This window comes from Malaclemys terrapin, chromosome 2 (genome assembly GCF_027887155.1).
Source record: "Malaclemys terrapin pileata isolate rMalTer1 chromosome 2, rMalTer1.hap1, whole genome shotgun sequence".
NCBI classification, from domain to species: Eukaryota; Metazoa; Chordata; order Testudines; family Emydidae; genus Malaclemys; species Malaclemys terrapin.
In genome coordinates, this window is record NC_071506.1 from 217,737,292 (window position 1) to 217,765,007 (window position 27,716).

General features: G+C 44.4%; 1 protein-coding gene across 5 annotated transcripts; it reads right to left on the reverse strand.

The window, feature by feature from the left end:
- Positions 1 to 30: 30 nt before the first annotated feature.
- On the reverse strand, positions 31 to 27,709 carry NR1D2 (nuclear receptor subfamily 1 group D member 2). 5 transcript variants are annotated; one of them, XR_008443988.1, is made up of 9 exons: positions 27,337 to 27,709; positions 19,889 to 20,149; positions 16,463 to 16,551; positions 15,479 to 15,623; positions 13,335 to 13,963; positions 11,275 to 11,460; positions 6,357 to 6,567; positions 3,015 to 4,243; positions 31 to 2,351 (listed from the first exon to the last, which is right to left on the reverse strand). XR_008443988.1 is itself a non-coding variant. In XM_054019964.1 (8 exons), exons 1-8 carry the CDS (start codon positions 27,350 to 27,352, stop codon positions 4,047 to 4,049), a joined length of 1,734 nt encoding a protein of 577 aa, XP_053875939.1. In that variant the 5' UTR covers positions 27,353 to 27,709; the 3' UTR covers positions 31 to 4,046. The 5 variants fall into 5 exon arrangements, 4 of the variants coding, with proteins under 4 accessions (XP_053875939.1, XP_053875942.1, XP_053875940.1 ...); XM_054019964.1 differs by having other exon boundaries at positions 31 to 4,243; XM_054019967.1 differs by lacking the exon at positions 27,337 to 27,709 and adding an exon at positions 17,159 to 17,288 and having other exon boundaries at positions 31 to 4,243; positions 19,889 to 19,978.
- Positions 27,710 to 27,716: the final 7 nt, after the last annotated feature.

The following is a 27,716-nucleotide window of genomic DNA, read 5'->3' on the forward strand; positions in this document are numbered from 1 at the left end:
TAAGTGTTTAACAATTAAAACACAAAGCAGTTGGTTAGAAATAATCTTTATTCTCCATACCTCCCACACAGTTTTTAGATGATGGTTCAGAAACAGGATGAGATACTGTCTATGCCCATGCTCATTTATACTTTAATAATACATTGTACCCAGATATTGACTACAATATTAGATCCGTTTTCCTTGTAAAAGGTACCATTTATTTCTGTTAGTGCATGAACAACTGGAAATCAGAATTTGGGACCAAGGCAAGGCAAGATCCTCATTTGAAGCAGCACTGTCAACTTGAAATCTTGTTAGTTTCTCCAAATGAATTAAAAGTAATTTCTCATCTGACTCCCTGCCTATTTTGGAGGACTTTGTCACTCTCCTCCTCCCTTCCCCCATGCTGCTGTGTGTGAGATTCCCACAAAGTGGGAAACTTCCCAAGGCCCATGCTTAAGTGCTCTGCTTAAGGCTGGGAGTCTGCAATGAGCTCCCCTCAGACCCCTTCCCTGCACCAGCACAGAACACCACTGGAGTCACAAAGATTCCCTGTGGGCACAGGTTTCAGACCACGAAGAGCTCACTGCAGGCCTGAAGGATTTGGTGGACAGCCACGCTACACGGCAAGCAGTGCCAATACACAAAATACTGCCAAATGCACAAAGCCAAATGTCAAGAGTTGTCTCTCTTTTCTTTCAATAATGGTGGTTTTAGAGTGTGTGATTATTTTGTTTAGCAGCAGCAGCTACACAATTTTCAGGGAAATTTGACAGTGCCCCTTTAAATTGTGTTTCCAGCTCTCCAGAACCGATAGCTTGAAATGATAAACGCTTCATTGACATTCTACAAATTTTAAATTGGAAAATCAAAGCTAATCAGTTGCTTTTGTGTGCACTTGTCTCCCTGAGACTAGTTTTACAGAAAACAAACCATGTACCCTACTCAGTTACAATGCAGTGAAGAGGTTTTAAATTAGCATTAAAATGATAGAAATCTATTCCTACCCTGTTTGTAATAATAAATCATCTGCAACTAACCAACCATTCATCCACCTTGCAGGAAAAATCAGTATCTTATGCCACTGTAAATCAGTGTAGCTCCACTGACCTTACACCAGCTGGCATTCTGATTTGTTGTGCAGTGGCATATGGACTGTTCCTCCCCGATGTAGACTTTATATGTATAGCAATACATAACAGCATGGAAACAGCTTTGTTTGCTGACATAATGCCCATATTTAATCTTTTTAAACCTGTAAAATCAGAGGAACATTTCAATAAATTCATACAGTACGTTATATTAATCGTTCCGCAAAAGTCCCATCTACAGTGTCCTGCCTGAAGACGATTATCTCAGCATTTAACAAGTGTATAACCAGTGACACAGTAAAAGAAAGAGCTCACAAGACATGGCTAATGTCACTTTTGTTTGCAGTTCAGTTACAGAGCTCACAAAATAAGAGCCATTTTGAATAGCTTTTTCTTTTTCATCAAACCTTTCAGCATGAATCTGGGGTTTTTTCAGCTGATATAAGTTCTGTTTGCATTACATGTAGGAAGATTTCATTCAAATGAAATTGCACAAGTCAGAATATCTATCTAGTGCATATATATTGAACCTAACTAAAATCTGAATAAGCAATACTTACACAGTCCTGGTTATACATTCCTAAAGGCTTAATAATAATAAGTTTTAAAAGAAAGAGAGAGAGAGAGATGGTGAAGAGGCCTCTATAAGAAGCCCAAAATCAGGGGTCAGTTTGACCGTCACTTTTGAAATAGGGTTTATGAAAGAGCCACCTTGATTCCTTGCAGAAACAAATGATGCACTTGTGTCCTTTCATAAATGTGCATTTTAGAATATAAGTTAAGCTCTAAAACTAATATTGGTTGAATGCAGTGTTTACAGAAACAAGGGGGAAATGCCCTAGAAATGTAATCTGCTGAAAACATTTTAAAAAGGGGGGCCGTTCTCCAGTGGTTGAAGTAGTTTGAAACAGCAGGAGAGTTCTCGCCCCACCAGCTGAGGAGGAGGGGGAGCTATTGGGAAAGGCTGCACCCCTCTGCTTTTTGGAAAAGCAAGGATAGAGCTGCATTCTTTCTAGATCCCCTTTAGTCTGGCTCCCTTGCCATTCACTTTTGGGCAGAACTCATCATTTTCAACTGAGATTTCTGCTTAAGAACTGATGGCCCAATGTTCATGCTACAGTGCAACCTCTCACCCCACTGCCGTTAGCGGCAAAACTGCCATTGACTTGTATGGTGTAGAATCAGATCTCCAGGGCCTGATCCAAATCCCACTGAAGTCATTGGGAAGACTCGTGTTGACTTCAACCGGCTTTGAAGCAGGTCCATAGCGTTTTGAACCTGCAAGGTTAATGGGAGTTCTGCCATCAGGTTTGTGGGATTGTACCCTTACACATCACATTAACCCTTTAGCAACAACCCTCTATCAGTTGACAACAATTAGTGTTAGACAATTTTAAGACCTTAGAGGGTCAAACTTGAACATAAGTCAATTAAACATGAAGGTAAAAAGAGCATTTTCCACTCCCACATTATATGACAGTAACATGACTATTTATAACATTACTGCTTTGGCATTTTAAATCACAAGTCTGTGGTGTCACTTCCTGCTATAACAGAAGAAACCCAACTCTACGAGGAACCCCCTTTCTAGGATGGAAAGTAGCAGAATACAAAACAGACCCTCAAGTTTGGGAATTTTTGTGTCTGGAATAAATAGAGCCCCAAACCTCTGTTTTGTTAAGCGAGTCATGATATCCAACAATCGAGTGCACCTGTTTTGCGTACACAAAACATGTTCTTTAAAAAGCATGCAGCTCCAATATTTATATACATATTAATGCTGCGGGGAAAATAACATGAAAAGACAGAGGTGTCTCTCACAATTATGTATTCAAATCTTATTTAGCAGTCAAGTAGCAAATTGGTGTAGTGTAAGAAAGAAATGGTCACAGAACATACACATGCAAAAAAAAACAAAAAAACAAAAAAACCCAAACAAACCTGTAATCTGGATATTAGATGGATACACTTTTCCTGAAATTTGTCCTTGATTCTTGAGGAGGAATTGATGGATTCTGTTGCTCATCTGGTAGTCAGCTGTACTGAAGGCTTGAATAATGTCCAACAGCTTTTTAACCACTATCAGCACAAGGTAAGAACCTTAGCTGCAACAAATAATCAATCTAATAGTACCCTGAACAATTCTCTTTCAGTTAATAGTTCTCATTATAAAGTTGGACCTGACTGCAATTCTGGTGCCACAGTATTTCTTATATTAACCAATAGAGCCTAGCAATGCAAATTTGCTGTTTTCTAAAAATTATAAACAGTCAGATAATTAGTTCAGCAATAGACAAAGTGCACCTATTTTGGTTCTTTCCATAGATCAGCTGCATTTGCAAGTTTAACTCCTTCACAGTTTAAAATATTGTGAAGAAATTATGTCTATATTTTTATGTAGAACAATTTATATACATACACAAATATATATACACAAACACACAATTCTGTACTTTATATAGTCATTAACACCAACTATGTATCTATTTACATTATATACAGATGGCGTGTGTATGTCCACTAAATGATGACGTGGACTGGAAATATTCCATGAAATTTCATGGAGTAAGAACAGTGAAACCATGAGTGAATTAGTAAGAGCTTTCCAGACAAGCAGGACTACATGAGTTAGATATGGGAAAGCCCAACTGTCATTTCTCTCATTTCCCACACAGCTACTATGCTTTTGATTTTCACCAGCGGAAGCTGGCAGGTCTTTCTGTTGAGTGAAAAACTTAACAGTCAACATACTGATGATTCTGGGTATCTTGACAAACTCTGAATGCCACATTGCTAACCACTGAAAGTACTCCCTCTGAAGTGTTATTGCAGGGTTACGGAATATCTACCAATCACTCAGTCAATGAGGTTTTCTTCTCCAACAAGTTGTACAAACATATATAAATAAATATTTTAGCACAAAATATATAGCTTAACATGAGGCAAGTTCATGTATAAATAAGAGCTAAAGGCCTATGGGTGAACTTTAAAGGCCAAGAGTTCCTCAGAGTGCATGTTGTTTAAGGAACGCAAGTCAGGTAATTTCAAAAGAAGTTTTGTAAAAATAGAGGCTTCGTTTGGATGGTTTTTCATAATTAAGGTCCTTAGTGCACGAATTAGTGTCTCCTGCAGCGCCTCCACAGAGTTAACATTTTCTATTCCAGATCGATCTAAAGGGAAAAAGAGGGTAAGAGGAAAAGGCAGGCAGACATAGTTTGCAGATAAAAAGCAGTTACGAGTCAGCTGTCCAAATCAACAAATATAGGAAAAAATGTAAGCCAAGACTTTCAAACCTGGGTGCCTCAAGCGAGTCTCCCCACGTCCCTATTTAAACCCTGATTCAGCAAAGCTCAGACATCCTGAGTCAGCAAAGCTCAGACATATTCAGCAAAGCAAAGCACTTATGTACTTTACTGAAGAGAGATGGATTTAAGCACATGCTTGAAGTAAAGTATGTGCTAAAGTGCTTTGCTGAATCAGGACCTTAGTTGCATAATGAAAGTAGCCTAACATTTTGGAGGCGCTGTGCACCCAGCAGCTTCCATTGACTTCAACAGGACCCGCAAGTGCTCAGCACTGCAGAAAATCAGGTCTAAGAAAGAATTTAAGAGCCGAGCTCTCAGGTCCTGTTTTTGAAAATCATCGGCTTGGGGAAGCTATCTGAGCCAGGTGTTTGTTGCCCTGATGAATGGAAGCACAGCAAGTTCAACTCTTTACAGGACTGGGCCCTATCTCCAGTTACAGTTAGTTAGCAAGCCCTGATAACAGAACACATCACGGGAGACTGCTGCACTAGAACATGTTTACTATCTAAATTTCTCAACCTCCTTCCCTTTTTCAAGAAAAACTATTCCACTCTGATTCTGCCTGTCTCAAGTACAGAACGTGGGTGCACAGTTTGTGGGAGTGTATAAGGAGCCTTGTCCCCACACTCACATGGCTCAGGTATGGGACCAGGCAAAAATGCAGCCCTTGTACACTTGGGAGAACAAGGACAGCTCCCTCCCTACGCTCCTGGGGCATGTAGAATCAAAAGGTGGATGGGAAGGGAGGCATGGCCCCTGCTCCAGCTTCTCTTATGTATTGGCTAGCAAAATGGGGGACAGGGAGAGAATAAGCTGCATTCCCAAACAGCTGTAGAAGCTGGCCTGCAGTCTCCACCTGCTGGTGCTGTTTTGGTTTTTTAAACACTTAATGTATCACAGCAGCAACATTGGAGAGAATGGGATTACTCACCAGTGGGACTATTCAAGTGAATAATTGCTCACCTATGTGAGTAAGTAGTTTACCATGTGGCCCTTAGAAAATGAATTGCTAGGTCTGATGGTGAACTCAAAAATCAATAACCTGGGAACTGTTTAAGGGCCCAGTCCTGCATTCCTTGCACCCTGGAAACTCCCAGTGATACTAAGAAAACCATCGAGAGTTTGGGATGTGGCAGGAATACAACTTGGGACCCAAATCTCAACTCTGATATTTTAGCATTTTATGGCAGCAGAAAACACAATTTGATGGTCTTTAAGGTATTTTGTCAAGTTCCAGACAGACTAAAAGTGACAACTTTAGGAAAACTGGGTCAGCTCCAGCAAAGAATTGAGAGTCTCAATTCCCACTGATTTCAATAGTTGAGGTTGTTCATCTTTTTAAAGATTTGATGGGCTCTTCCACTGCACAAGATATGGTTCACTAAACCCTATTGTTAATACAGGTTCCAATCCAATTGCAGGATTGAGACCTTACCAAAAAAAGTGAAACTACTAAACTATGTACCAGGCTTTGAAGATATCTCTGAGGTAAAAAGGCACCTTGTTCTCCAATTACCTGCACTGGTCTAAGTCAGGAGTAACTTCCCACAAGTCAAGTTACACCTGTGTAAAACTGGATAAGTGAGGGGAAAAATCAGGCCCATAGTTCCCACTCTTGACCTATTATTTGTCTGGCTGCGGACACTTTTCGGAAAGGATATTTTACTACAGCAGTGAGACAGCAGCAGCAAAAGCTAGATATTTTTCTTTTTTCTTTTAAACAGAAGTTTGGGTTCCAGAGTAATAGCAGAAAAGTCCTAAACATCTGCAAATCAGAACTGTTTTTCACATATGCAATTTCCCCCTTGCCAGAGCTGTAAAAGTTTAAACTACAGGCTGCCAGGAATTTAGAGAAGGCCCATTAAATCCTTCAAGCCCACTTAATTTGGCTTAATGGATATATTTTACAGGGGCCTTCGCTCTAATGACAAGTGTATTCGAAGTTTGGCAAAGGTATAGATTAACTTTCTTTCCTTACCAGCAGAGACCAGGACAACTGCCGTAAACAAACTCATTTCCTCATCATTAAGTTGCAGGCCACTTAGTTTCTCGCTAAATTCAAACATGGAGTTGAGTAGATCGCCAGCTCCCATTGAATGCAGATCATCCACACTGTACTTCTTTCCACTAAGAAAGGTGACAGTACGTTCCTTCGCATCAAATAAAGACGCAAACCGTACCATTAAAACCTGGCAAAAGAGAAAAAAGAAAATATAGGTAGATTTGTATAGATCTAAAGAGAAAATAAAACTAATTTTACAACACTCAAACAGTTCATTCCTATCACTTAGCATCTTGATTAGAAATAGACAGTACCCCACTTAGCGCTAAAGAATGATGCAAGGTACATCCATGAAATCTGGAAGAATAAAGAAAATTAGCTGTTGTTTGACGGGGGAGGGGGAGGAGGGATAGCAGAGCTAAAACTTAAGCCTCAGACATCCTGAGCCATAAAGAAAACACTATTCACAAATGCACCAGTATGAGGGCTTGTTTATAGCTACTGAACAAACAAAAATATTCATGGTTTTAGAAGAAATGTTTTCTTCGCCCTGTGTGTGTGGGTAGCAAGTAACAGTATCAAGCTATATCCTCTCCTGCAGTAAACTGGAATAGTTCCATTGATTTCAATGGTGCTATGGTGACTTATATCAGCTGAGGAGGTAGCCCACGGTGTGTTGTCTGTAAAAGTACTATGCCACTGCTGGGTTTTCACAGGCAATGTTAGTGAACCTCAGTGGAAAAGAACAGAATGTGTGTCCTTGGAAAGACTAACACAACAGAGCTTGACATTACACCTTGTCTGTAGCTTCCAACTGGGGATATATTTTTGGTATCGGCACCTCTTTTTGAGCATTTACAACTGTCAAACTTTGCCTCCTTGTTCTCAGCTGCACTGTGAATTTTTTCCATGTGGAATGGTTAGTAAGGTTCCATTTGCTCAATGTTTAATAACTCCCGACATGTTCCATTGTTTAAATATAATGTACAGAACTGCCACCTTCTGACTTAGATAAAATAAAACCAACTTCATTTTAAAATGTCCAACTTGCTTTGTGTTATGGCCTTGATTCCTCGCCCGTCCCCTCCCCCCCCCCCCCCCCCCCAAAAACAAAACAGGCTGCTGGTGTGCAGTGACTGCCTGTCATCCTGACCAGTACTGTCTCACTGTTTACCTGCACTCCCCCCATCTGTCTGTATCTACCTGTTGTCTCTTGTCTTATGTTAGTGTGTAAGTTCTTTGGGCAGGGACTGTTGGTAGCACCAGGGCACTTGTACAATGCAAGGTTAGGTCCTTAGGAAAGGGATCCTTGAAGGCCCGGGAAGCTGCCTGGTGCGAAATGCTGGGGGGGCGGAGGGGGGCAGGGTGTTAGGACCAGATCCACAAAGGCATTCGACTGCCTAACTCCTATTGATCTGGGCCTTAAGCAGTTGACTGACAGGCTAGAGCTAGGCACGTCCTTCAGCTCAGGATTCTCAGCTGGACCCTTTCCTGGAATTAAGCACCTAAGCCAGGTCAGCCCATGCCTCAGCAGCCCAAACCCAGACCTTTCTAGTAGAAAACGAGACACACCCTCACACAGCCAATCGCCCAGTGGTCAGAGCAATTATCTGTGCTACGGGAGGCCTGATTTGAAGCCTCTGCTTTGTCTGATTTGGAGCAGGGGCATGAACCAACATCACCCACATCCCAGGTGCTTGCCCTAACACCAGGCTCCTGGCTTTTCTGGGGACTTGCTCAATCTCTCCTCTTGAAGTTGTTCCATTTATCAGCTATTCATTGGGACAGGGATCTGAACCTGGGTCTCCCACATCCCACATTGTGTGCCCTACTCACACAAACTTAATCCGGTCCCGGTTGTCTCTTATGACTAGCAGCGGATCTTAAGCGTGCTCTGAGAATGCATCTTGGAGCGGGCCTTGCTGGGGACATCGGGGGGGGGGGGGAGGGGGCGGAGCCTAGTCTGAGAAACCCACGAAGGCTTCTGTTTAAGCAAGAGCTCGGTGCAGCTTGTTAGCTGTGGGACAGCATCAGGACCTAGGTGGCTCTGCTCACGCGTACAGGTGGAAACTCTATGTGGGTAGGCAACAGCTAAGCACTGATTTTGACAAGTTATAACTGGCACCTAAATAGTGGACTCAGGTGCCTAAAGAGGGAGTTAGGCACCTAAATACCCTTAAGGATCTGGCCCAGGAGCACTATAATATTGTGGGTTCACTTTCAACACCCAAGAAATATATGCTGTGGTGAATTTTAGCACCATGCGGAAGCTTATGCAAAATAGTTTAAATGGGCCATGAACAGTGGACAGGTCTGGGCCTGGCTTTCTGCAATGGGGAATTTCACTGCAAGGTGCTGAACACCCCCTGCTGCCACAATTTTCCCTGGAAACTGAAAATGCTCAGAACTTCACAGGATGGAGCCCCAGAAGTGTGGAGTCACTAGCCTAAAATAAAGACTCTTCTAGGTGAACAGGGCGTTAATTCTGGACTTCAAACCATATGGCCCACTCCTTAGCTGCTGTAAACCAGCACAGTTCAACTGAAGCGCTTGAGGCTATGCCTGTTTACACCAGGGGAGGATCTAGAGCTAAAATCCAGAGTGTAAAATAAAATCTAGACTCCACATAGGAATTTTAGACAGGAAGTCAAACTGGTGTTTTCAAAAGGGGCCTCAATCATTTGTGCTTGTGCGTGATTGTGTCTTGGAAGGCATCTCATTTGTACTGATGTACAAAACTACACACAAGTGATTGTACATGCACAAAGAGAGGCTGTACTTAGAGAATTTGGCTCCCTGATGTTTCAATCTATATTAACGACAGCTCCAGTGACTCCTGGGATTGTCTTTCACTGGCTCATCACTTTCAACTATTGTAATTTTGGTTTTGCTTTTAAATTTTGGTCAGATGCCCAGAGGCCTTTTGACATTGGCACTGCCCCACTGACATCTAGCTATTCATTACACTGTTATGTATAAACGAGGGAATAAAGGTAAGCACGTGGCCAGCCAGATCTATTTATTATTTTCCAAGGATATGTCTGAACACTGAGAGCACCTTTGCATATGGAAACATTTTATTGATGATGCTGATCACTGGTGTGAAGACAGAAGAATGGGGTTCACAAGTTCAGGTGCTGAAGTGCCAGAGGGAAGGTTTAAACTTGCTAATGTGGTTGTTCTGTTTTAAGGAGTAATGGTCTCAAGTTGCAATGGGGGAGGTCTAGGTTGGATATTAGGAAAAACTTTTTCACTAGGAGGGTGGTGAAGCACTGGAATGGGTTACCTAGGGAGGTGGTGGAATCTCCTTCCTTAGAGGTTTTTAAGGTCAGGCTTGACAAAACCCTGGCTGGGATGATTTAGTTGGGAATTGGTCCTGCTTTGAGCAGGGGGTTGGACTAGATGACTTCCCGAGGTCCCTTTCAACCCTGATATTCTATTATTCTAATTTATCCCCCCAGCTTGATGACGGTCTCCGCTCTGTGGAGCCTAAAACATGTAGAATTTTTCCGACAGGAATCAGTCTTTTTGTATAATTTGAGCAAGAATTTTAATGGTTACTTCAGGAAAAGATGTGCTGGGGAGAGGTGATAGTGTAGGCTAAGTACAAGTATGGTAATGAAAACGTAAGATAGGGCACTGGAAGGGGGAGCAGTCAGAAGTAAAGAGAAACTAACACAGAAGATGCCAGGACCTGGATCTGAGTTTCACAGTGTAACACGTGCCTCTCACGCCAACAATTGACCATTCTAGAACTGTGCAATTTAATGCATTATCAGTGAAGAAAGCAAGGGACCCAACAACTTTCAAGAGAAAATGATTTCTTCAATGCAAGTAAACCCACAGTCCAATATTCCTGCTTAAAAATAAATGTTATAGAAACCAGACCTGTCTGAATGAGACCTTGAATTCTGTGGGGTCAGGTCTCCTCCAGTCATGCAAGCTTAACTCCACTAATAATAGTGTGCATCACACACAGAGAAGGACACGCCACTAAATAAAGGTCATCAAGTGAGGGACACTGACTAGTTGTAACACCACATCAGGAGTCCTTGCATTATTAACCAGCTGATACCAATTTACATACAGTACATAATGACCATATGCAAGCATGACTTGTCATAAAGAGCTGGTGGTGCTAAGGCCCACTACTAATGACCCAGCTATCAGCCACGTTGTAGACACTATGTAGTATCTACAGTGTAGCTACTGTATTACTGAGTAAAGTTCCAGCTAGTGACACTAGGGGATACTGGAGGCTCCAGTGACTGCAGTACCCCCGGTTACCACCGGAGGGACTCCTGTGCAAATGGAATCACTCTAGCCCCATCAGCTCTTTCTGCAGGAGAGACTTCAGGCAGCAGAGGAAACAGGTGCAGAACAGAGAACATGAGCCTCTGTGGGGCGAGTAATTCAGATTAGACCCATGGAAGCAAGGTTGCTACCTGCAGCCTCTCCCTGCTGCCCCATAGTTCTGGGCTAAGCAACAGGTAGCTATTTAAAAGAAATAAATGATGAGTTCTGGGGTGAGGGAGGAGGTGGAGCAGGTTCTCAGCTGTCTAAGTCTGGGAAAAGGGTTTCTGGTTGAAAGGTTTTGCTGAGCTGACACAAAACTATGAACCCTGCTGGGGCTTAAGTGAAGTTAACAGGCTCCAGATGTGAACAAGATTCTCAGCTGGTGTAACCTGCTATTGCTTTATTGACATTAATATGCCATTGTACCCATTGAGGATCTGGCTCCATCTCTCTAATGGAGCAATCGCATACCCTGGGGGAAGTTTGATTCCAGATTGAGACACATGCATCTCTGTTAATAAGGCATAAGATTGCTGCACAGTCAGCCCAACATCTAAAGCATGAAGGATGTTGGCAAGACATTCGCTGAGATTCTCACCTCAAAGGTCCCAGCTTTTAGAAGATTGACCTGGTCGTGCTGGGAAAGATCTCGGAACCCTGGAATGCGTTTTGCGAACTCCACCACTTCTTTCACTGCAGGGGTGAAGCTCATCGAAAATTCTTCCCAGACTTCATGGCCACTCTTACTTGGGTCCACAAAGGGAGTCTTGCTCATTGGACAAACCTAGAATTTTCACACACACACAAAAAACCCCTCTTCAAATTATATTCCACATTTTAACCAATCTTTGAAAGAAGCAGACTCGGTGTTTAGGACACCATCACGCTAATCATACAACAGATAAAATAGGAATATTCATTAGTTAAGTAACAGGGATATTTTATGCAGCTCCATTAAATATCAGTTTAAAATTTTGCTAACGTTGGCTGCTCCAACAATGAAATTAGGGAAAGCTACTACCATGCAGGGAATCGAAACTGAACACCCCATTTCTGATCTCACTCTCTCTGGCTCCTATAGTTATCCCTGAATCTGCCCTCACTTACTCCACTGTAAACCAGGATCAAAAAATCTAAACTGCTCTTTTACTCCTGGAATGGGTGGGGAAGAGAATGCTGGTGGGAAAGCATGTTCAGACACTGGCTGTCATCCTGTTGTCATCTCAGGGACGGCTGTGACGAACTCCAGAGAAAGACAAACACCAGTGTCAAGCAAGATCTGCTCAGCGTTTAGGAGAGTAACCATGATACACCAGTCTTGTCTGAAATCTAGGCAGACTAGCAAGACTGGGAATTATTAGTAACGCTATAGGGCCTACAGCCACAACTGGAGGTCTGAGCCCCACTGGGCTAGGCACTGGCCACACACAATAAAGAAGTCCCTGCCCCAAAGAGCTTACAAATAAGGGGATTCTCAGGGAGCTGAGAAAAGCTTGAAGGATCGTCAGAAACTAGGAAGTGGAAAAGTTTAGCCAATTTGTACTTGAAGGTTTGCAATTATGGAGCATAACAGAACAAGAACTGGAGTATTTCCTATGTTCCCCTTCCCCAGTCTGTTCCACCTGGCAAAGACAGAAAGAGAGAGAGAGAGAGTCTACTTTAAGGGAAAAAAAGGCAGCTACTGCAAGGTAAAGGTGGGGGGGCTTATTTAAAAATGGGGCAAAGGAAGGGAAATATGCAGCATTGTTGCGTGACTTAAATCAGTTAAGGTGATCAAAGAGGCTGCAACAAGGAAATGCTTTCTGGTATGATGCTGCTACTGGACAGTCCTAGATGAGTGGGGATAAAGAAAGGGAGGGACCCGTCCTTGTAAATCCTATCACTGGCTCAGAGTTTAAATTGTTGTAGGGGTAGAAGGACAGGTTTGTTGTGAACAGCCCAGAAGCCTCCAAATCCAAATGTTTTAAGTAGTTTCCATAAAAACATCTGATCTCAAATAAATAAATAAATAAACCTAGCCCTAAAAAAAATTAAATTAAATTAAATTAAATAAAAAAATGACCATTCTGACAAGATGAGCAAGTACTAAAAGACCTTGGTAAAAACAGACTTAAATCAACTAGACTAATTCTAGGGACGAAATCCTGACCCCACTGAAGTCCTTACTGACTTCCGGTGATCAAAGTTGCACCTCAGAACTCGTGCTTGGATACTTTTTAAAATATACTTCAAGTTAGTGTATCTACCTTTGTAAATTATTTTAAAGGTTTTATCCCTAAGAGGAAAAGGGTGGAAAAGGACTTAGTGATTCATAGGGCTCACTTTTCCAAGAAACCTACTGTAACCTGATTTTCAACTATATCTTTTATGTGCTTTAGTTGAAAACAGACTATCTGGCAGCTAAAAGCATTGTTAGACGAACCATCTCAATTGCTTGATTGCAAATCCCATACACAGTGTAAGCTGTGGATCTCTATCTAGTAGTTCTTTACCCTAAACTCCGTTGGGTGCTATCTGGGTCTCCACTATAGACCAAATTAATCTGTGTGCAACTTCACTGATTCTGGGGCTACACTTGGTCCATCTGTATTTATAGATCATCAAAAACATATGGCAAAAAGTGTCTCCCTGCACCAGCAACAACAGACATTACTGTACCAGGTGCATTCTCCCTCCAGTGTTGCATGAGTAAATATTCATGTTCTCATTTGCCGAAAACCCATCTTCTGGGATCCTTTCACACATTCTTTGAGTATAACCATTGATAAAGTTCATACAGTGGCCATTTGTGAAACAAACGGTGCGCCCATTTGGATAACGCATTACATTTCTCCCTTTGTATTGTCCAGCAAGATGTTGCTCACTCTCGGTATAATGGGTGTCACTAAGCCCACTGCTACAATGGTCACTATTCAAACTATATTGCTCAGGGTTCTTCGGAATTCTTTCCCCGCTCTGTGGCTGCCTGGCCTCAGCTGGGTTTTCTGATTGCTCCTGGTTGTACATGAAGGTGTCCTTGTGGGCTCTGGTCACCATACCAATCACTTCTTCCTTTGCAATGTCAGAGGGAGGAGGAGGAGATGGACTTTTGATGTTTTCGAGCTCTTGTTGGGGTTTGGATGTAAGCTCTTCTTGAGATGACAGGGGCGCTTGCTCCTGATGCTCTGTTAATGTTTCATTTGGCAAGTGACCATTGAACTGGCTGTTCATCATGGTCTTCATGGCACTTTGCATTTCAATCAGCATCCTCTGTTTTTCACGTTTAGGAATGCGGCCAAATCGAACAGCTAAGGAAGAAAAAAAAAGGTTTTAGTTACACAGGTGCACGCCAAATTCAGTCAAGAAAACCAGTACACACAAAACTGATAATCTTGCCTTTTTACGCTCGGGCACTAATCCTGATCTCATCTGCATGGCTGTATATCAGCAGTAATGTTAATCCAGTGTAAAGCTGGTGTCAGATTAGAATCAGGTCCAAGATCATGTTATGCACCACTGTTTATATGTAAAATGAAGGCAGCGAAAAATATAACAAAAGTATCTATGTCCCTTTTCTTCGTTATTCCAAACTAGGTCTGGTCTATACACACAGTTGCACTCAAATGTGTGCTTTAAAACTGATGTAGTTAAATCAGTGCAACTTTGACTGTGGACACTCTGAAACTGATTTAAACCTGGTTTATATCACGTTAGCTTACATTTGTAGGGCTAGTTCACCCAACATAGCCAGTTTTAAACCAACGTAAGTGTGCTTGCCCAGGAGTTTGGCATTTAATTAAACTGGTTTACTTAAATCAATCGGGTACCAGCCTGAGTGTAGACAGCCCCTTAGAGGTTGTTGTCAGTGATACTCAGAATGACAGCACAATTTTTTTAAATAAAGCTCTAGGTTAAATTTGCCCAATGAGTGTTAAATTTGTTCCTGTTCAGTATGAATCTGAGGGAAAGAAAAAGTGAAACAAGGTGGGGGGGAGGGGTGAAGGTCTCAGCTCAATTAAATTTGTGCTTTGGAAGCCAAACAATCTATATTTTCTGCACCTCACTGAAAACTATTGCACGAGGCAGACTTTCAGTGAGGCGTTCAGAGATTCAGCGGTGCAGTTTCAGTTACCATTAAATTTGTGCAGCTCTGTGCTTTCTCCTTGCACTGAAAACTTACTCCTGAAACTCTACTCTCTGTAATAGCCTTACATGAAGTGACAATAAGAAGATAGTGTGCTATGGGCCTGACCCAGCTCCTATTAAATCTTTCCACTGACTTCAGTGAGAGCTACATTGGGCACTATTTCCTCTTGTTTAAAAATAAAACCTAGGAAATGTATGCAATACACTGGACAGGATGGTTCAGATTCTTATCTCAGTTACACCAGTGTAACTCCACAATAACCCCACTGCCACCAAGAATGTCATTTTGGATTTACACCAGTGTAACTGAGATCAAAAACTGGCCTAATACCCAGAGGAGTTTAAAATATTGTTTAACTTAGTAAAATAAACTAAGACTGTTACATCAAGTCCGTCCATCTAGCAGCTGTCGCACGTCCTATTGTATTAATCCCAACTCCAGATGCTCAGAGAAGGGAGGGCTTTCTTGGCTACTTTATATATGGTGCTCAGTATAGCCACACAGTGAGAAGACGTAGCTAATCCACATGTAAGAGACAACATTAGCGTCCAAGTACAACAGGATTCAACTATCTGTTTCTGCCTCCTTACGATCTTTGACACATTCTCTTTTGAGACGGGAGGCATGTGCAGCACAATTCACTTTTACAACGTCATTATTCAATTCAGGAACATACCATCTCTTGACATTCCAACAGACAAACATTTTTTGAAGCGGCATTGCTGGCATCTGTTCCTATTCATTCTCATTATAGAGCAGTTGTTATTCTTCAAGCACTTCTTATACTGGATGTTTTGCTGAATGCTTCTTCTGAAAAAACCCTGCCGATAAAAACCACAACCCATTACCGTACAGGTCAAATCTTCTATCAAGATCCGGACATTTGCAAGGAAGCTTCACTTCCTCATATACACTTTCAGAGCCATAAGAAGTAGGTGCCACTCCTGGCACTTTACAACTTCTCGTGACTGACTCGTCTGACTCCCTCAGACAGTTTTGCTAGCACAGTGAAGCATAATGTGCAAGGAAGCATAATGTGCACAGTGAAGCATAATGTGCACGGTAGGATCAATACAATAAACTGGTTGTTTCTAACTATAATAAATTCTAAAAGTTTCCCCAGCAGTCAAAACTTAAGATCCATTATTATCCTCATTATACTGATGGGGGAACCAGCAGAGCTGAGAGATTAACTGACTTACCCAAGATCACACAGGATATCTGTGGCAGGGATGGAAATAGAATCCAGCTCTCCTGACTCCCAGCCCCGTATTTTAGCCACCAGACCACCTCTTGCACAATGTCTAGCCTCCTCCATTCAAGAAAATGGCTTTTACATAATTGCCAAAAGCTCCTTCACAAAATGGGCCATTCATGGTGTTCCAGTGTCTGAGAACAGATCTTTGATCAATCAGTGGTGACACGTAGGCCACCAGTTTAGTTGTTCCCATGGGAAGGCATGGTGTGTTCCCAAGCAGCTTGTCTTTTTAAAGCAACCTGCATATATTTTGAACCTTCTCAGATTAACGTTTTATTAGATTAATATAAATTTAACTTTTCAACATCATCATCCGCTTACCCCATGATTCCAATTATTAACTACCCAGTGATCTGAAAACTAGTCAGCATCCACAACAAAAAGGAGACTATTATACTTTACCTTACAACCCTCACAAGCATGAACACCGTAGTGAAATCCTGAAGCGACATCCCCACAGACTTTACACAGGAGGACCATGCCATTAAATTCTAGAAATAGAACAGAAGAAAGTGGGCATGAAAATCCAATGGTAACATTCTGCCTCATAGGCCTTATCTACACTGGTGGCAGGGTATGTAGGGTACATGTAGCTACACACCCCAGTGAGAGTGCGCACCTGCTGGAGCTTTTCCCTGCAGTGAGGAAAGGCTCTGGCAGTGGGATACAACATTGCAATGTAGATAGGGAGGCACTGCTTAGGCACGTAGAGAGCCACATAAGGTATATACCCTAAGGTTCAGCCGGGTCTCTACTCTACTTGTCTAAGCAGTGCCTCATTGTCTCCACTGCTTTTTATACCTGTGCTAGCTGGGCATGCAGTGTATGTATTCGACATGCCACTGCAAGTGCAGACCTACCCATAGAATACACTTCTGCCCCTTAAAATGTGCTTTGCAAATGAGATACTGCAAATCAGTTCAATGTACAAGAGAGGAGACAAAAACAAGAACACAGGAAAACCCTGCACAACTCAGCAGGGATTAGTTTCGGAAGAATCGCTGGATAGAATGGGGAGAACACACATACACTGGGCTAACAGTGAATTGTTAATAAAAGTAGCATTGCACTCAATGGTAGAAAAAAAAGTCTGCTTACATTTATGAATTTTTAAAAGGATCATTTAGGAAACTAGGTCACCAAAGTTTGGGCTCAATCTGTCTTCCCATCAGGACAAGGAAGCCCATATAAATGTTGCAGTTTCCCCAACTGAGAATAAAGATCTTTTCTTAAAAACAGAAATATTAAAAGACACTGTTAACTTCAAAATCACATGTTGCAAACAAATAAGTTATTTTACCCTTTTTACTAATAAAAACTTTGGTCACATCCTGCAATTGACTCCATGCAGGCAGTCCTCCACAGCCACACAGAGCCTCCCCATTGGGATGCATTTGCAGAAACAGGACCTTACATTCTTAAAGCTGAAAGGATTTTCTAAGTCCAATTTGCTTGCCACTTTTTATGCTCTTTCTTTATATTTTGCATGTTTTGTTCCAGCTTAGATAGTAAAGAATGGGACTTTCCAAAGTGTTCAGCATTGCCAACTCTGCCAGTGACTTCAGGGGATCAGAATTGGACTAATGCTGAGCACTAGAGCGGGTTGGAAAAATTTCAGTGGAACCATTTGCCATCTGAGACTGCAGTTTCATTAAAGTTCATATTAAGTCCCTAAAGAGAACACGAGCAAATGTCAATCTTGAAATCCTTTGTGAAAGGGAATTTCTGTCCTCTGCATAGCTCTGCTAAGCGCTTTGAAAAATCCCACCCTAAAAATCAGTTAAATCAGTCTCAATTTTGTTTACAGCCAATTTCACTGTCAGGTTCTTATGCCCTGATTCTGCAAACACTTAAGTGCACCAGCAGCTTTTCTGTACATGAGCAGTCCCGTTGAGTGCTTTCATGTTTGCCAAACAATGTACAAAGCAGAAGAGGAGGGGAAAGGTCTTACTAAGATCTTGGATTTATTTATTTTGGCTGGGGGTTGGGTGGGAGAGAAATATTTTTTTAAATAATTTGAAGGCTTTTTAAAGTACAATGATCAGACTTTAGTGTTGGCTTCATAATGCCATCAAAACACAAAATATGAGCATAGGTGCTGGAACTATGGGTTCTGGGGGTACTGCTGCATCCCCTGGCTTGAAGTGGTTTCCATCATATACACGGTTTACAGTTTGGTTCAATGTCTCTTAGCACCCCCACTATACAAATTGTTCCAGCGCCCCTGAATAGGAGGGTTGTCCAGAAAGTTTGGCTGGCAAAAATAATTTTGTCTCGGGTAGAAGAAAAACATCTAAATTCAAATTAAAAGATTATTGAAATACCCTCTGATCCATATATCGCTGCAGTCACTATTCAATGTTAACATTCTTGTAAAAAAACAAAAAACAACCGGGGATCACTTTTAACTTGTAAAGATTGCTTTAAAAAATTCCTTTATTGCTAAACTTCTGATTATCAAAGAATATATAATGCAGAAACACAGTAACTAAAACAAGTCGAAGCCCACAGGTGCCAACTTCTCCTGGCGCCGGTGGGTGCTCGCACCCCACCCCACCCCGACTCCACCCCTGCCCCACCCCCATTCAAACCCCTTCCCCAAAGTCCTTGCCCCAACTCCGCCCCCTCCCTGCCCCTATTGTACCCTTTCCCCAAATCCCCACCCCGGCCCCACCTCTTCCCTGCCTCCTCTCCTGAGTGCGCTGCTTTCCCGCTTCTCCCCCCTCCCTCCCACAGCTTTTTACGCTGGGAGATGCGGGGACGGCGTGCTCAGGGGAAGAGGCGGAGGCAGAGGTGAGCTGGGGCGGGGCTCTTGGCTGCTGGTGGGTGCAGAGCACCCACCAATTTTTCCCCATGGGTGCTCCAGCCCCAGAGCATACACGGAGTTGGCGCCTATGTCGAAGCCTACAATATAGTTGCAATGACCAGCACCCCTGTAGTTCTGGCCATACCAACTTTTAATTTTATTTTATTTGTGGTTTAAAAAAAATAAAATCACTTGTAGCTGGAACTTAGTGCACACGTTCTGAACACATTTTTACTGGTGTCTGTCTGGAGTAGTTCCTGGTGAAGGAACTTGTGTGCATGTATAGTAGCTAGCGCAATGAGGTCCTGGGCCCTGACTGGGATTCCTAAGTGCTATCACAATATAAACTTCTAAAATGATTCCACTGATCTCTATAGTCATTAAAGAGAAACACTGATGGAAATAAGAATTTGTTCCTAGGTTTGAGCCTGTGGACTAAACTGTCTTTTAAAATGACATTTGGCCAGGTTTCAGTGAAAGGAGCACAAAGAGAGACTTGTAGCAGACTTTGTTTTAGCACTTACATAATTTCAAAACTGCTGGGGCTTTTTATAAAAAAAAAAATTAGTGAGAGTTCTTGATTTAAACTTACTTGTGGGCCAAAGGACAATATGGCCTGTTGGCACCACTTTGCACTGTGAGGAAGCAGTTCCAGGTCTGGGAGTGGCATCAGTGCATTTCATATCCTGGATCAGTAAAACTCAGGCACATAGCAGAGGTGATGAGCTTGAGCTCAAGGAGTAGGGTTGTAAAAAGATTGGAAAGATGGCTGATTCAGGCTGAAGTTGTGGCTTCTGTCTAGCAAGAGGCTGTTTGCTCAACATCTTGGCCAGAGGATGAGCACCATAGCTACCGCTGTCTAGAAGGAAGGAAGTTAGAGATTAAGCGTGGAGGGAAAATTGTGGTCACCAGAATGAAGGCTGGGAATGTCCTCAGGCCAGGTAAGACCAGCCATCAGTTTGAGACAGTGGAGCATGACAGTGCATGTTTATCTGCCTGATAATACCTCAAAACATACATACTTGTAAGTCCACCATGGCCCTTGGTCAATCCAGCAGCACTCGACCAGCTTGTTTTAACAGCATCATCTAGCTGATCATTCTTTGGTGCACCGTCAGAACCCTCGCTGCTCCTACTGTTACAGCTGCTCTCGGAGGCGGAACTGTTTGGTGAAGATGGTACAGGCGAAGAGGAGGACTGGAAACTACTCTCTGAGCTCTCACTGTGACAAGAGGCTGGGCTAGACGCTGAGCTTGAAGAGCTGATGTAAGCAATCACGCCCCCTGGGGGAAGGAAAGCAAAGACTGTAATGACAAAATACCAAATGTACATACACAGCTCGCAAGTGATCCACTTCCTGAGCCAGCACCACCTAGGGTGACCAGATGTCCTGATTTTATAGGGACAGTCCCGATATTTGGGGCTTTTTCTTACATGGGTGCCTATTACCCCCCACTCTCTGTCCCGATTTTTCACTTGCTATCTGGTCACCCTAGCACCACCTGACGCAGCATGCCATGTGTCTTTACATGTGCCTCTTTCAAACCCCTCCCCCAAACTCATTTCTTTCCATTAGCTTTCCATGACTGACCTCCCCTTCCACCCCATCTTCCCTTGCCTCCTAAAACGGAAAATGAGATTAGATAAAAGAGGGAGCAGGGGATGGGATCAACAGCAAGTGTAAAAAGCTTGCATCTGATGTGGATGATGGGGAGTCACTGGAGGGACTCAAAGCTGGGAGGATATAACCTAATCAAAACCTGATCTCAGAAGCAGTGTTCTGAAGGGAGTTCAGGGTAGGAGGTGCAAATTGGAGGGGGAGAAAAGACTAGGGCCTTGGCTACACTGGCAATTCACAGCGCTGCACCTGCTGTGCTCAGGGGTGTGAAAAAACACCCCCCCTGAGCGCAGCGAGTGCAGCGCTGTAAAGCCCCAGTGTAATCAGCGCCTGCAGCGCTGCACGCTCGCTCGCAGCGCTGCAAGCTATTCCCCTCGGAGAGGTGGAGTACTTGCAGCGCTGCGAGAGAGCTCTCGCAGCGCTGGCGGCGCAACTACACTTGCGCTTCACAGCGCTGCCGCGGCAGCGCTGTGAATCCGCGAGTGTAGCCAAGGCCTAGATCTTAGAGGTGTTATGAAGACAGAAGCAGAGATCATTTAGATAAGGGTAAGAGAAAGGGCAAAGTGAAAGATAAGTATCAGGGGGTAGCCGTGTTAGTCTGTATCTACAAAAACAACAAGGAGACTGGTGGCACCTTAAAGACTAACAGATTTATTTGGTCATAAGCTTTCATGGGAAGAAGTGAGGTTTTTACCCACGAAAGCTTATGCCCAAATAAATCTGTTAGTCTTTAAAGTGAAAGATGACACCCAGGATACAGGCCTGAGAGAGGGAGGTGGTTGGTGGTGTCCACAGTAATGGAGAAAGGGGATGGGGCATGAAGATAAGGAGTTCAGTCCTGGCCTGTTTTTATATTAAGTACCACTTGTCGCATTACAACTCTTTGTAGCACATTTAAATATAGTTTCAGTTGCCAGGCTCTTTGCAAGGCACTGCACTCCCACTTGCAGAACCGGGAGACTGTTTAGTCTTAAACTCTTGAGATACTTTTGGAGAAAACAGCTTCTTGCTCTCTTTTAGGCATGGAAACTGATTTTTTTCATAGGGTCCCTTCCCCAGGTTATATGCCCAAGGAATGATCTCGCAAGGGACACAACAATTCTTTACTCTTCTTTTGAGAACCAAGTCAATTGTCATCTCCAAGACCTAATATTTTAAAAGCCATTACAAAGTATTTGCTATTTCACACTAAAATCGGTGAATGTAAAAGCTCATTGGCAAAACCCAAGCTATTTAAAAACTGTGTTTAATTCCCTTTCTGCTCCCTTTGTACTGCTGTGGAAGATCCCTTTACATATGACTCATTACAGACCAGAATAAGATGATGCATATGCCTTAAGTCAGTAAAAGCTACAAATAACAAGGAGTGCTTGCTCAACAGATTAAGTCGGTACAGCGGGTCCTGGGTCATAGTGCCTTATGTTAATTATAGTACATTTGAGGATAAATGCTGCCACTCTGTCCTACTACTCTATTATACCTTTGTGATACATAAATAATTTCTAGAACACTGAGTGATCCTCTGCAACATACAAATTGAAATACTTGGCACAAGAATCAAAGACAGATAGTAAACTTGGAATTTCATTGTTTTTGTAAATTTAATTAAACCTGTTAGCATTGCTGTAGCAGCTTTACTGGATCTATTTTACTTTTTAATAGCGGTGTCAAAACATTAACATTAATTCAAACTTAAATCTCCCATTCACTATGTAAAAGTTTTTTTACCTTCTATCTAGTCCTTCAGCAAAACTTTGTTCAGGTGGAATTCGATATCAAGTGCTTACTTAAGTATGCACCTTACAGGGATTACTTTTCAAGTCCTGAAATGCAATGCTATGTGCAATGGTGTATTCCTTAACATCATTCCTGTAGGGTTATTATTATAAACCATATATACTGCAATGATCAGTTCATCCAGGGGTAAGTTTTCAGTGTAGTGTGTGAGAGAGAGAGGTGGCACTTGACACAAGTCATGTTACCGTAATGGAAGCTGTGCATCAGATTCCACCAAAGAAGCGCTAAAATATATTACATAAGCCCCATATTAACCAGTTGGGGGACACATAGGCCTAGTCTATGCTTAAAACTTAGTTTGACATAGCTACAGTGGCCAGGAGTGTGAAAAATCCACACACCTGCATGCCGCAGCTATGGCAACCTAACCCCTCAGGGCAGATGCAGCTAGGTCAATAGAAAAATGCTTCCATCAACCTAGCTACTGTCACTTGGGGAGGTGGAGTTTCTACAGTGATGGAAAAAAGTGCATCTTAGCTATGCCACTGTAGACATGGCCCAAGTGTCCTGCAATTCATAGGACAGACCCCTGTTTTCCCTGAGTGTCCTGCTTACTGTTGTACCTGACATTAAGTCACATTACTGAGTTAGCAAAGGAAGGGAAGCATACTTCTTTCCATGTGAGCCCAAGCAGAGCAAGTGAAATGCCAATCAAAGGAGACCTCCCGCCTTAATCACAGCGGGGAACACTAAGCAATTGCACCCAGTACCATATAGAAACGATCATGTCTCTTCCAGTGATGGAGACTTATCCTCACACCCTTTAGTAGTGGTGGGCAACCTGAGGCTCAGATGTGGCCCGTCAGGGTAATCCTGTGGCGGGCCGCGAGACTGTTTGTTTACATTGACCATCCGGAGGCACGGCCATCCGCAGCTCCCAGTGGCTGCAGTTCGCTGTTCCCGGCCAATGGGAGCTGTGGGATGCCGCGGGACACAGGGATGTGCTGGATGCCGCTTCCCACAGCTCCCATTAGCCAGGAACGGCGAACCACGGTCACTGAGAGCTGCGGGAGGCCATGCCTGCAGACAATCAATGTAAACAGACTGTCTCGCGGACTGCCACCGGATTACCTTGAGGGGCCGCAGGTTGCCCACCACTGTCCTATAGGATAGAGGGTACTGAGCTGCACCTTCTCCCCTGAACAGATGGAAGACAGGACCTAACCGAGGAGTATTGTACAGCAAATTCATTTTACCTTTGCCCCTCCTAATGAGGTTTTCAAAACCAAAAGACCCAAGGCTAGATTCACAATCTAGCATTACAATGCCTAACATCCTACTGCCTAGTAGAATTCACAGGCCCGAGTTAGGCTCTCAGGTTCCCTGTACACACATAGTGAGAGGCCCTTAAAAAGAGTTTCACAGACACCAGCACGCTGAACAAGAGCCATGATTTGGAGCAGGGACTTGAAGCCAGGTGAGTGCCTTAACCACTAGGCTGGTCATCCTCATGCTTTCTTTGGCCCAATGACTATTTAATTATTTATACAACGTGGAACTGCTTCACCAGGACAGACTTAAAGACAGCCACCCCAGAATACTCAGTAGCCCAGGTGTTCAGGAACTCATCTGGGTGGGGGAGGCCTGGTCCCTGCTCCATAGCAGGCAGAGTGGGAATTTGAACCAGGTGAATATAAGCACACCTCCTCCTTGGTCTTCTGGTGTGGGGCAGGTGTACTCAGAACACAGCTACCAGATTGGGCTCAGCAGCTGAGAGAGGCAAGGGAATTCCTCGTTTGTGAATACTGCTGGAGCTTAGGCCAGAATTAGGTGCTGAGCTGCTCAGCAGTGCCAGGCCTTAGGCAGATTTGCACATGCCCACCCACAGAAACCTAAGTGCCTTGGGGACTTTACCAGTGGAGACTTGAATGCCTAGGGACTTTGGCAGCTACAGGATCAGGTGACAGCTGAGCCCTAGTTCTGTGAAAGCCAGTTGTGCCTAAATGTTGGACTTGGGCAGTTAGGCGCCTGAGTCCCCACTGGAAATCTAAGACCCACTGGGTATACTAACCATTTCTGTATGCTAGGGACTTCTTGGTTACTTGTGATATTATTGAGAAATATATTAAAATTGAGACTATCTTGGAAGATTCTGTGGCTCCTCAGAAATCCTTTGCTCAGATTTTAATATTCTTTTCTATTTGACTAGAACAGGGGTCGGCAACATTCGGCACGCGGCTTGCCAGGGTAAAAGCACCCTAGCGGGCCGGGCCAGTTTATTTACCTGCTGACGCGGCAGGTTCGGCCAATCGCGGCCCCCACTCGCTGCGGTTCACCATCCCGGGCTAATGGGGGCGGCGGGAAGCCGCGGCCAGCACATCCCTCAGCCCGTGCCTCTTCCCACCGCCCCCGTTAGCCCAGGACAGCAAACCGCGGCGAGTGCGGGCCACGATCGGCCAAACCTGCCACGTCAGCAGGTAAATAAACTGTCCCGGCCCGCTAGGGTGCTTACCCTGGCGAGCCGCGTGCCGAACGTTGCCGACCCCTGGACTAGAAGAACTAGGTTATAGCTGCATTTCAGAAAAACCCATGTATGCAGTGCAGAAAAAACACATTTCACAGAAGCAGCAGGTCCTGATATTGTATGGACGAGTCAGCGCTGCAGACACAAACTTCTTGACTCTTAAAACAGAATTTGCTAACATAGAAGACAAAGGAATTTTATTTTATCCTAAACTGAATTGTTGTGATGTGAAACCAGTTCTGGGTGTTCATTTTAGTCATATTCACAAAGGATTCTGAAAGAAATTTATATTGATGATGATATACTACCACCAGCTCACGGTGAACATGTATTTTGAGCAGGAAGTTATATAACTTCTTAATGATGACTCCCGTTATTTATATTTCAGCAGATTATTAAATCTTTGCAAAAAACAGAGTTCAGCCTACCCAGATGCTATTTTAGTACCAGTCTCTATTGTTGTTGCAATAGTTTAGATTATTTGCCTTTCATCTTTAACATAAAAGTTTACCAATGAAAATAACTGAAATGATATAGGGTACAAAGAGAAGACTTTAGTCAAGAGAAGGAAAGCTAATTGTTCTTTCTGCTATGAAGAATTTTCTACTGTGCAAGATTATCACATTTAGGTTCAATTAAACGGGAACCATCCCATTCTAGGGCAAAGGAATAGTCTTGAAAATAACAAAACTGGCACATTAAATTATCAGCTCTTGCTGAAATAATTTATAGATGCACAGTCACACCAAGGGTTATTTAGCTGCTGGCACAGCAAATGCGTCCTTCCAAAGTCAATTTAATTCTGTTTCATAAAGCACTGCCCAACGTTTTTCACTAGAGCCACAGGAGCTGTTACATAATCAGCCGCTATTATATATAGAATAATAAAACCCAGCCTTTTCACTCAATTTATTTTAAGGGAGGATGCAGGAGCCATTGTGTCCTTACATGGCAATTACTTTTCTGCTATTTTTGTAAAGCCAGAACTCCCCCACCTTCCTATAAAGCCCAGACAGACATTCTAATTCCCATACGCTCAGGTGGGACCCAAGATCTTTTCGTGTAACATGCTGTAATCTGGACGTGTCCAGCCATCTGACTTGCTGGGCTCATTACATGAGCGCAACCATCAGCGCAGGCGAGTCTGCCCCCCTCTTTCACCTGTTATAGTCCTGCTGTTGCAAGAGCCTGTCCACGTGAGAAGAATTTTAAACGTGTCTTCATTCCAATCACATGGGCAGGCACACAAATACAACATGCTATGCTGCAACGAGCCAGTAAGACTGCCGCCCGGGGGCCAACCCTACGCCAGAGGAGAGTGTCCAGATGTCCCGATTTTATATGGACAGTCCTGATATTTGGGGCTTACATAAGCACTTATTCCTCCCGATTTTTCACACTTACTATCTGGTCACCGTACTTCAGGGATCCTAAATACCTAGCACTTTTACTCGCCAGAGCTCTGGTCAAGCACCAGGCACTGGGAGGTCGGAGAGGGGAACAAGGGCAACACCCCTCTCCTGCCCCATCCTCTCCTCCTGGTCCCCTGCCCAGCCACAATCACCTGGTGAATGGAAGGGGGCAGCGACCCCCAGCCCCACTCTGCGGGCATTCTAACCACGCCCCATCGGGACGGAGCCACCCTCCGTGTTCCAAGGTTCTAGCCACGCCCTCTTCTGAAGGGGAAAAAAAACACCTTCCCCCCGCCCCCTCCTGCAATGCAACGCCTAGAGGCGGCGCCTCCCGCTCCAAAAGGCGAGCGGTAAGAACCTTGGAACACCTCTGGGGGCGGGGTCAGAACGGTGCAAACCCCTCCCTCCCGGCGCTCCGGTGGGCGTGGTCAGAAGCGCCGCATCGATCGGGCGTCCTCTGACCCACGTGTCCCCTGCGCGCCCCGTCCCGTCACCCCCGATGAATGTAGGTCACCAAAACAGCGGCCTCCTGCGGGCCTCACGTGTCGGCGCCGGCAGCCACCCAGCTGGCCCGCCCCAGCCCTAGTATGCAATCGTTACGTCACAGCCCCGCACGGCCAATAAGCGAGCACGCAGCGCGGAACGTAAACAGAAGGGACACATGGCTCGGCAAGCGGGTCCATGTGAGGAAGGGCAGACACCGGCCACAGGCTCCGCAGGGAAGGGGCGGGGGTGGGGGGGGAGCGGGTATCAGTCTGTGGGAGGCAGCCGTAGCAACCCAGGTTCCCCAACATCCACCACACAAATGGGACAGAGCAGCCGAGGAGTGTGTGTGTGGGGGGGGGGTGACTTTAAACCCCCACAGGCTAGGAATAAGAATAACCCCCCTCCCCAATGGGGATCAAACCCCACAACAGGGGGGCAGCTGCCCAGCACACACGCGAGACGCTCTACTAGATACGCTACCCTGACAGCGACAGCCGCCCTCCAGTGCCCTCATTCCCCGATCGGGCATTCACCCACCCGACACTAACATGGGGGTCGCTGATCATCCACCCCAGATCCCCCAAGTGACCAACATAGTGCGCTCCCCCTTGACCCCAAAGCATCCACCCTGGGGCTTCCTCCCTCCCCATACCAGCACCCCGTACTAGCAGCTGAGCTTAGCAAGTCTCTTACCTGCATTGACCTCCATAGTTTCCTCCTCCGACGAGAGGCACCAGGGACCGTGAAACTCCCGACTGGGGGACGCGGTACTCTGCGACCAAGCAGGCCTAGCACCCCGACTCTCCTGCTCCCTGCCGCTGCCCCTCTACATGTGCCCCCGGGCTCCCCGCCAGTCGGCACAGTACAGCGGCTGTCTCTGCAGCGGGGGCGCCTCTTCCCCAGCCCTGGCTGGGCGTGTGTCTGCAAAGCAGCAGCAGCAGAAGAGCCTGGCTGGGAAGGTTTCCTGCTGGGCTGGCTCCTGGCACGGCGGCGGCTGCTGCTGCTGCTTCGCTCCTCGGCTTCCTCCCCTTTACAACAAAAGCGATTGAGACACAGGAGAGTCACAGAGTGCG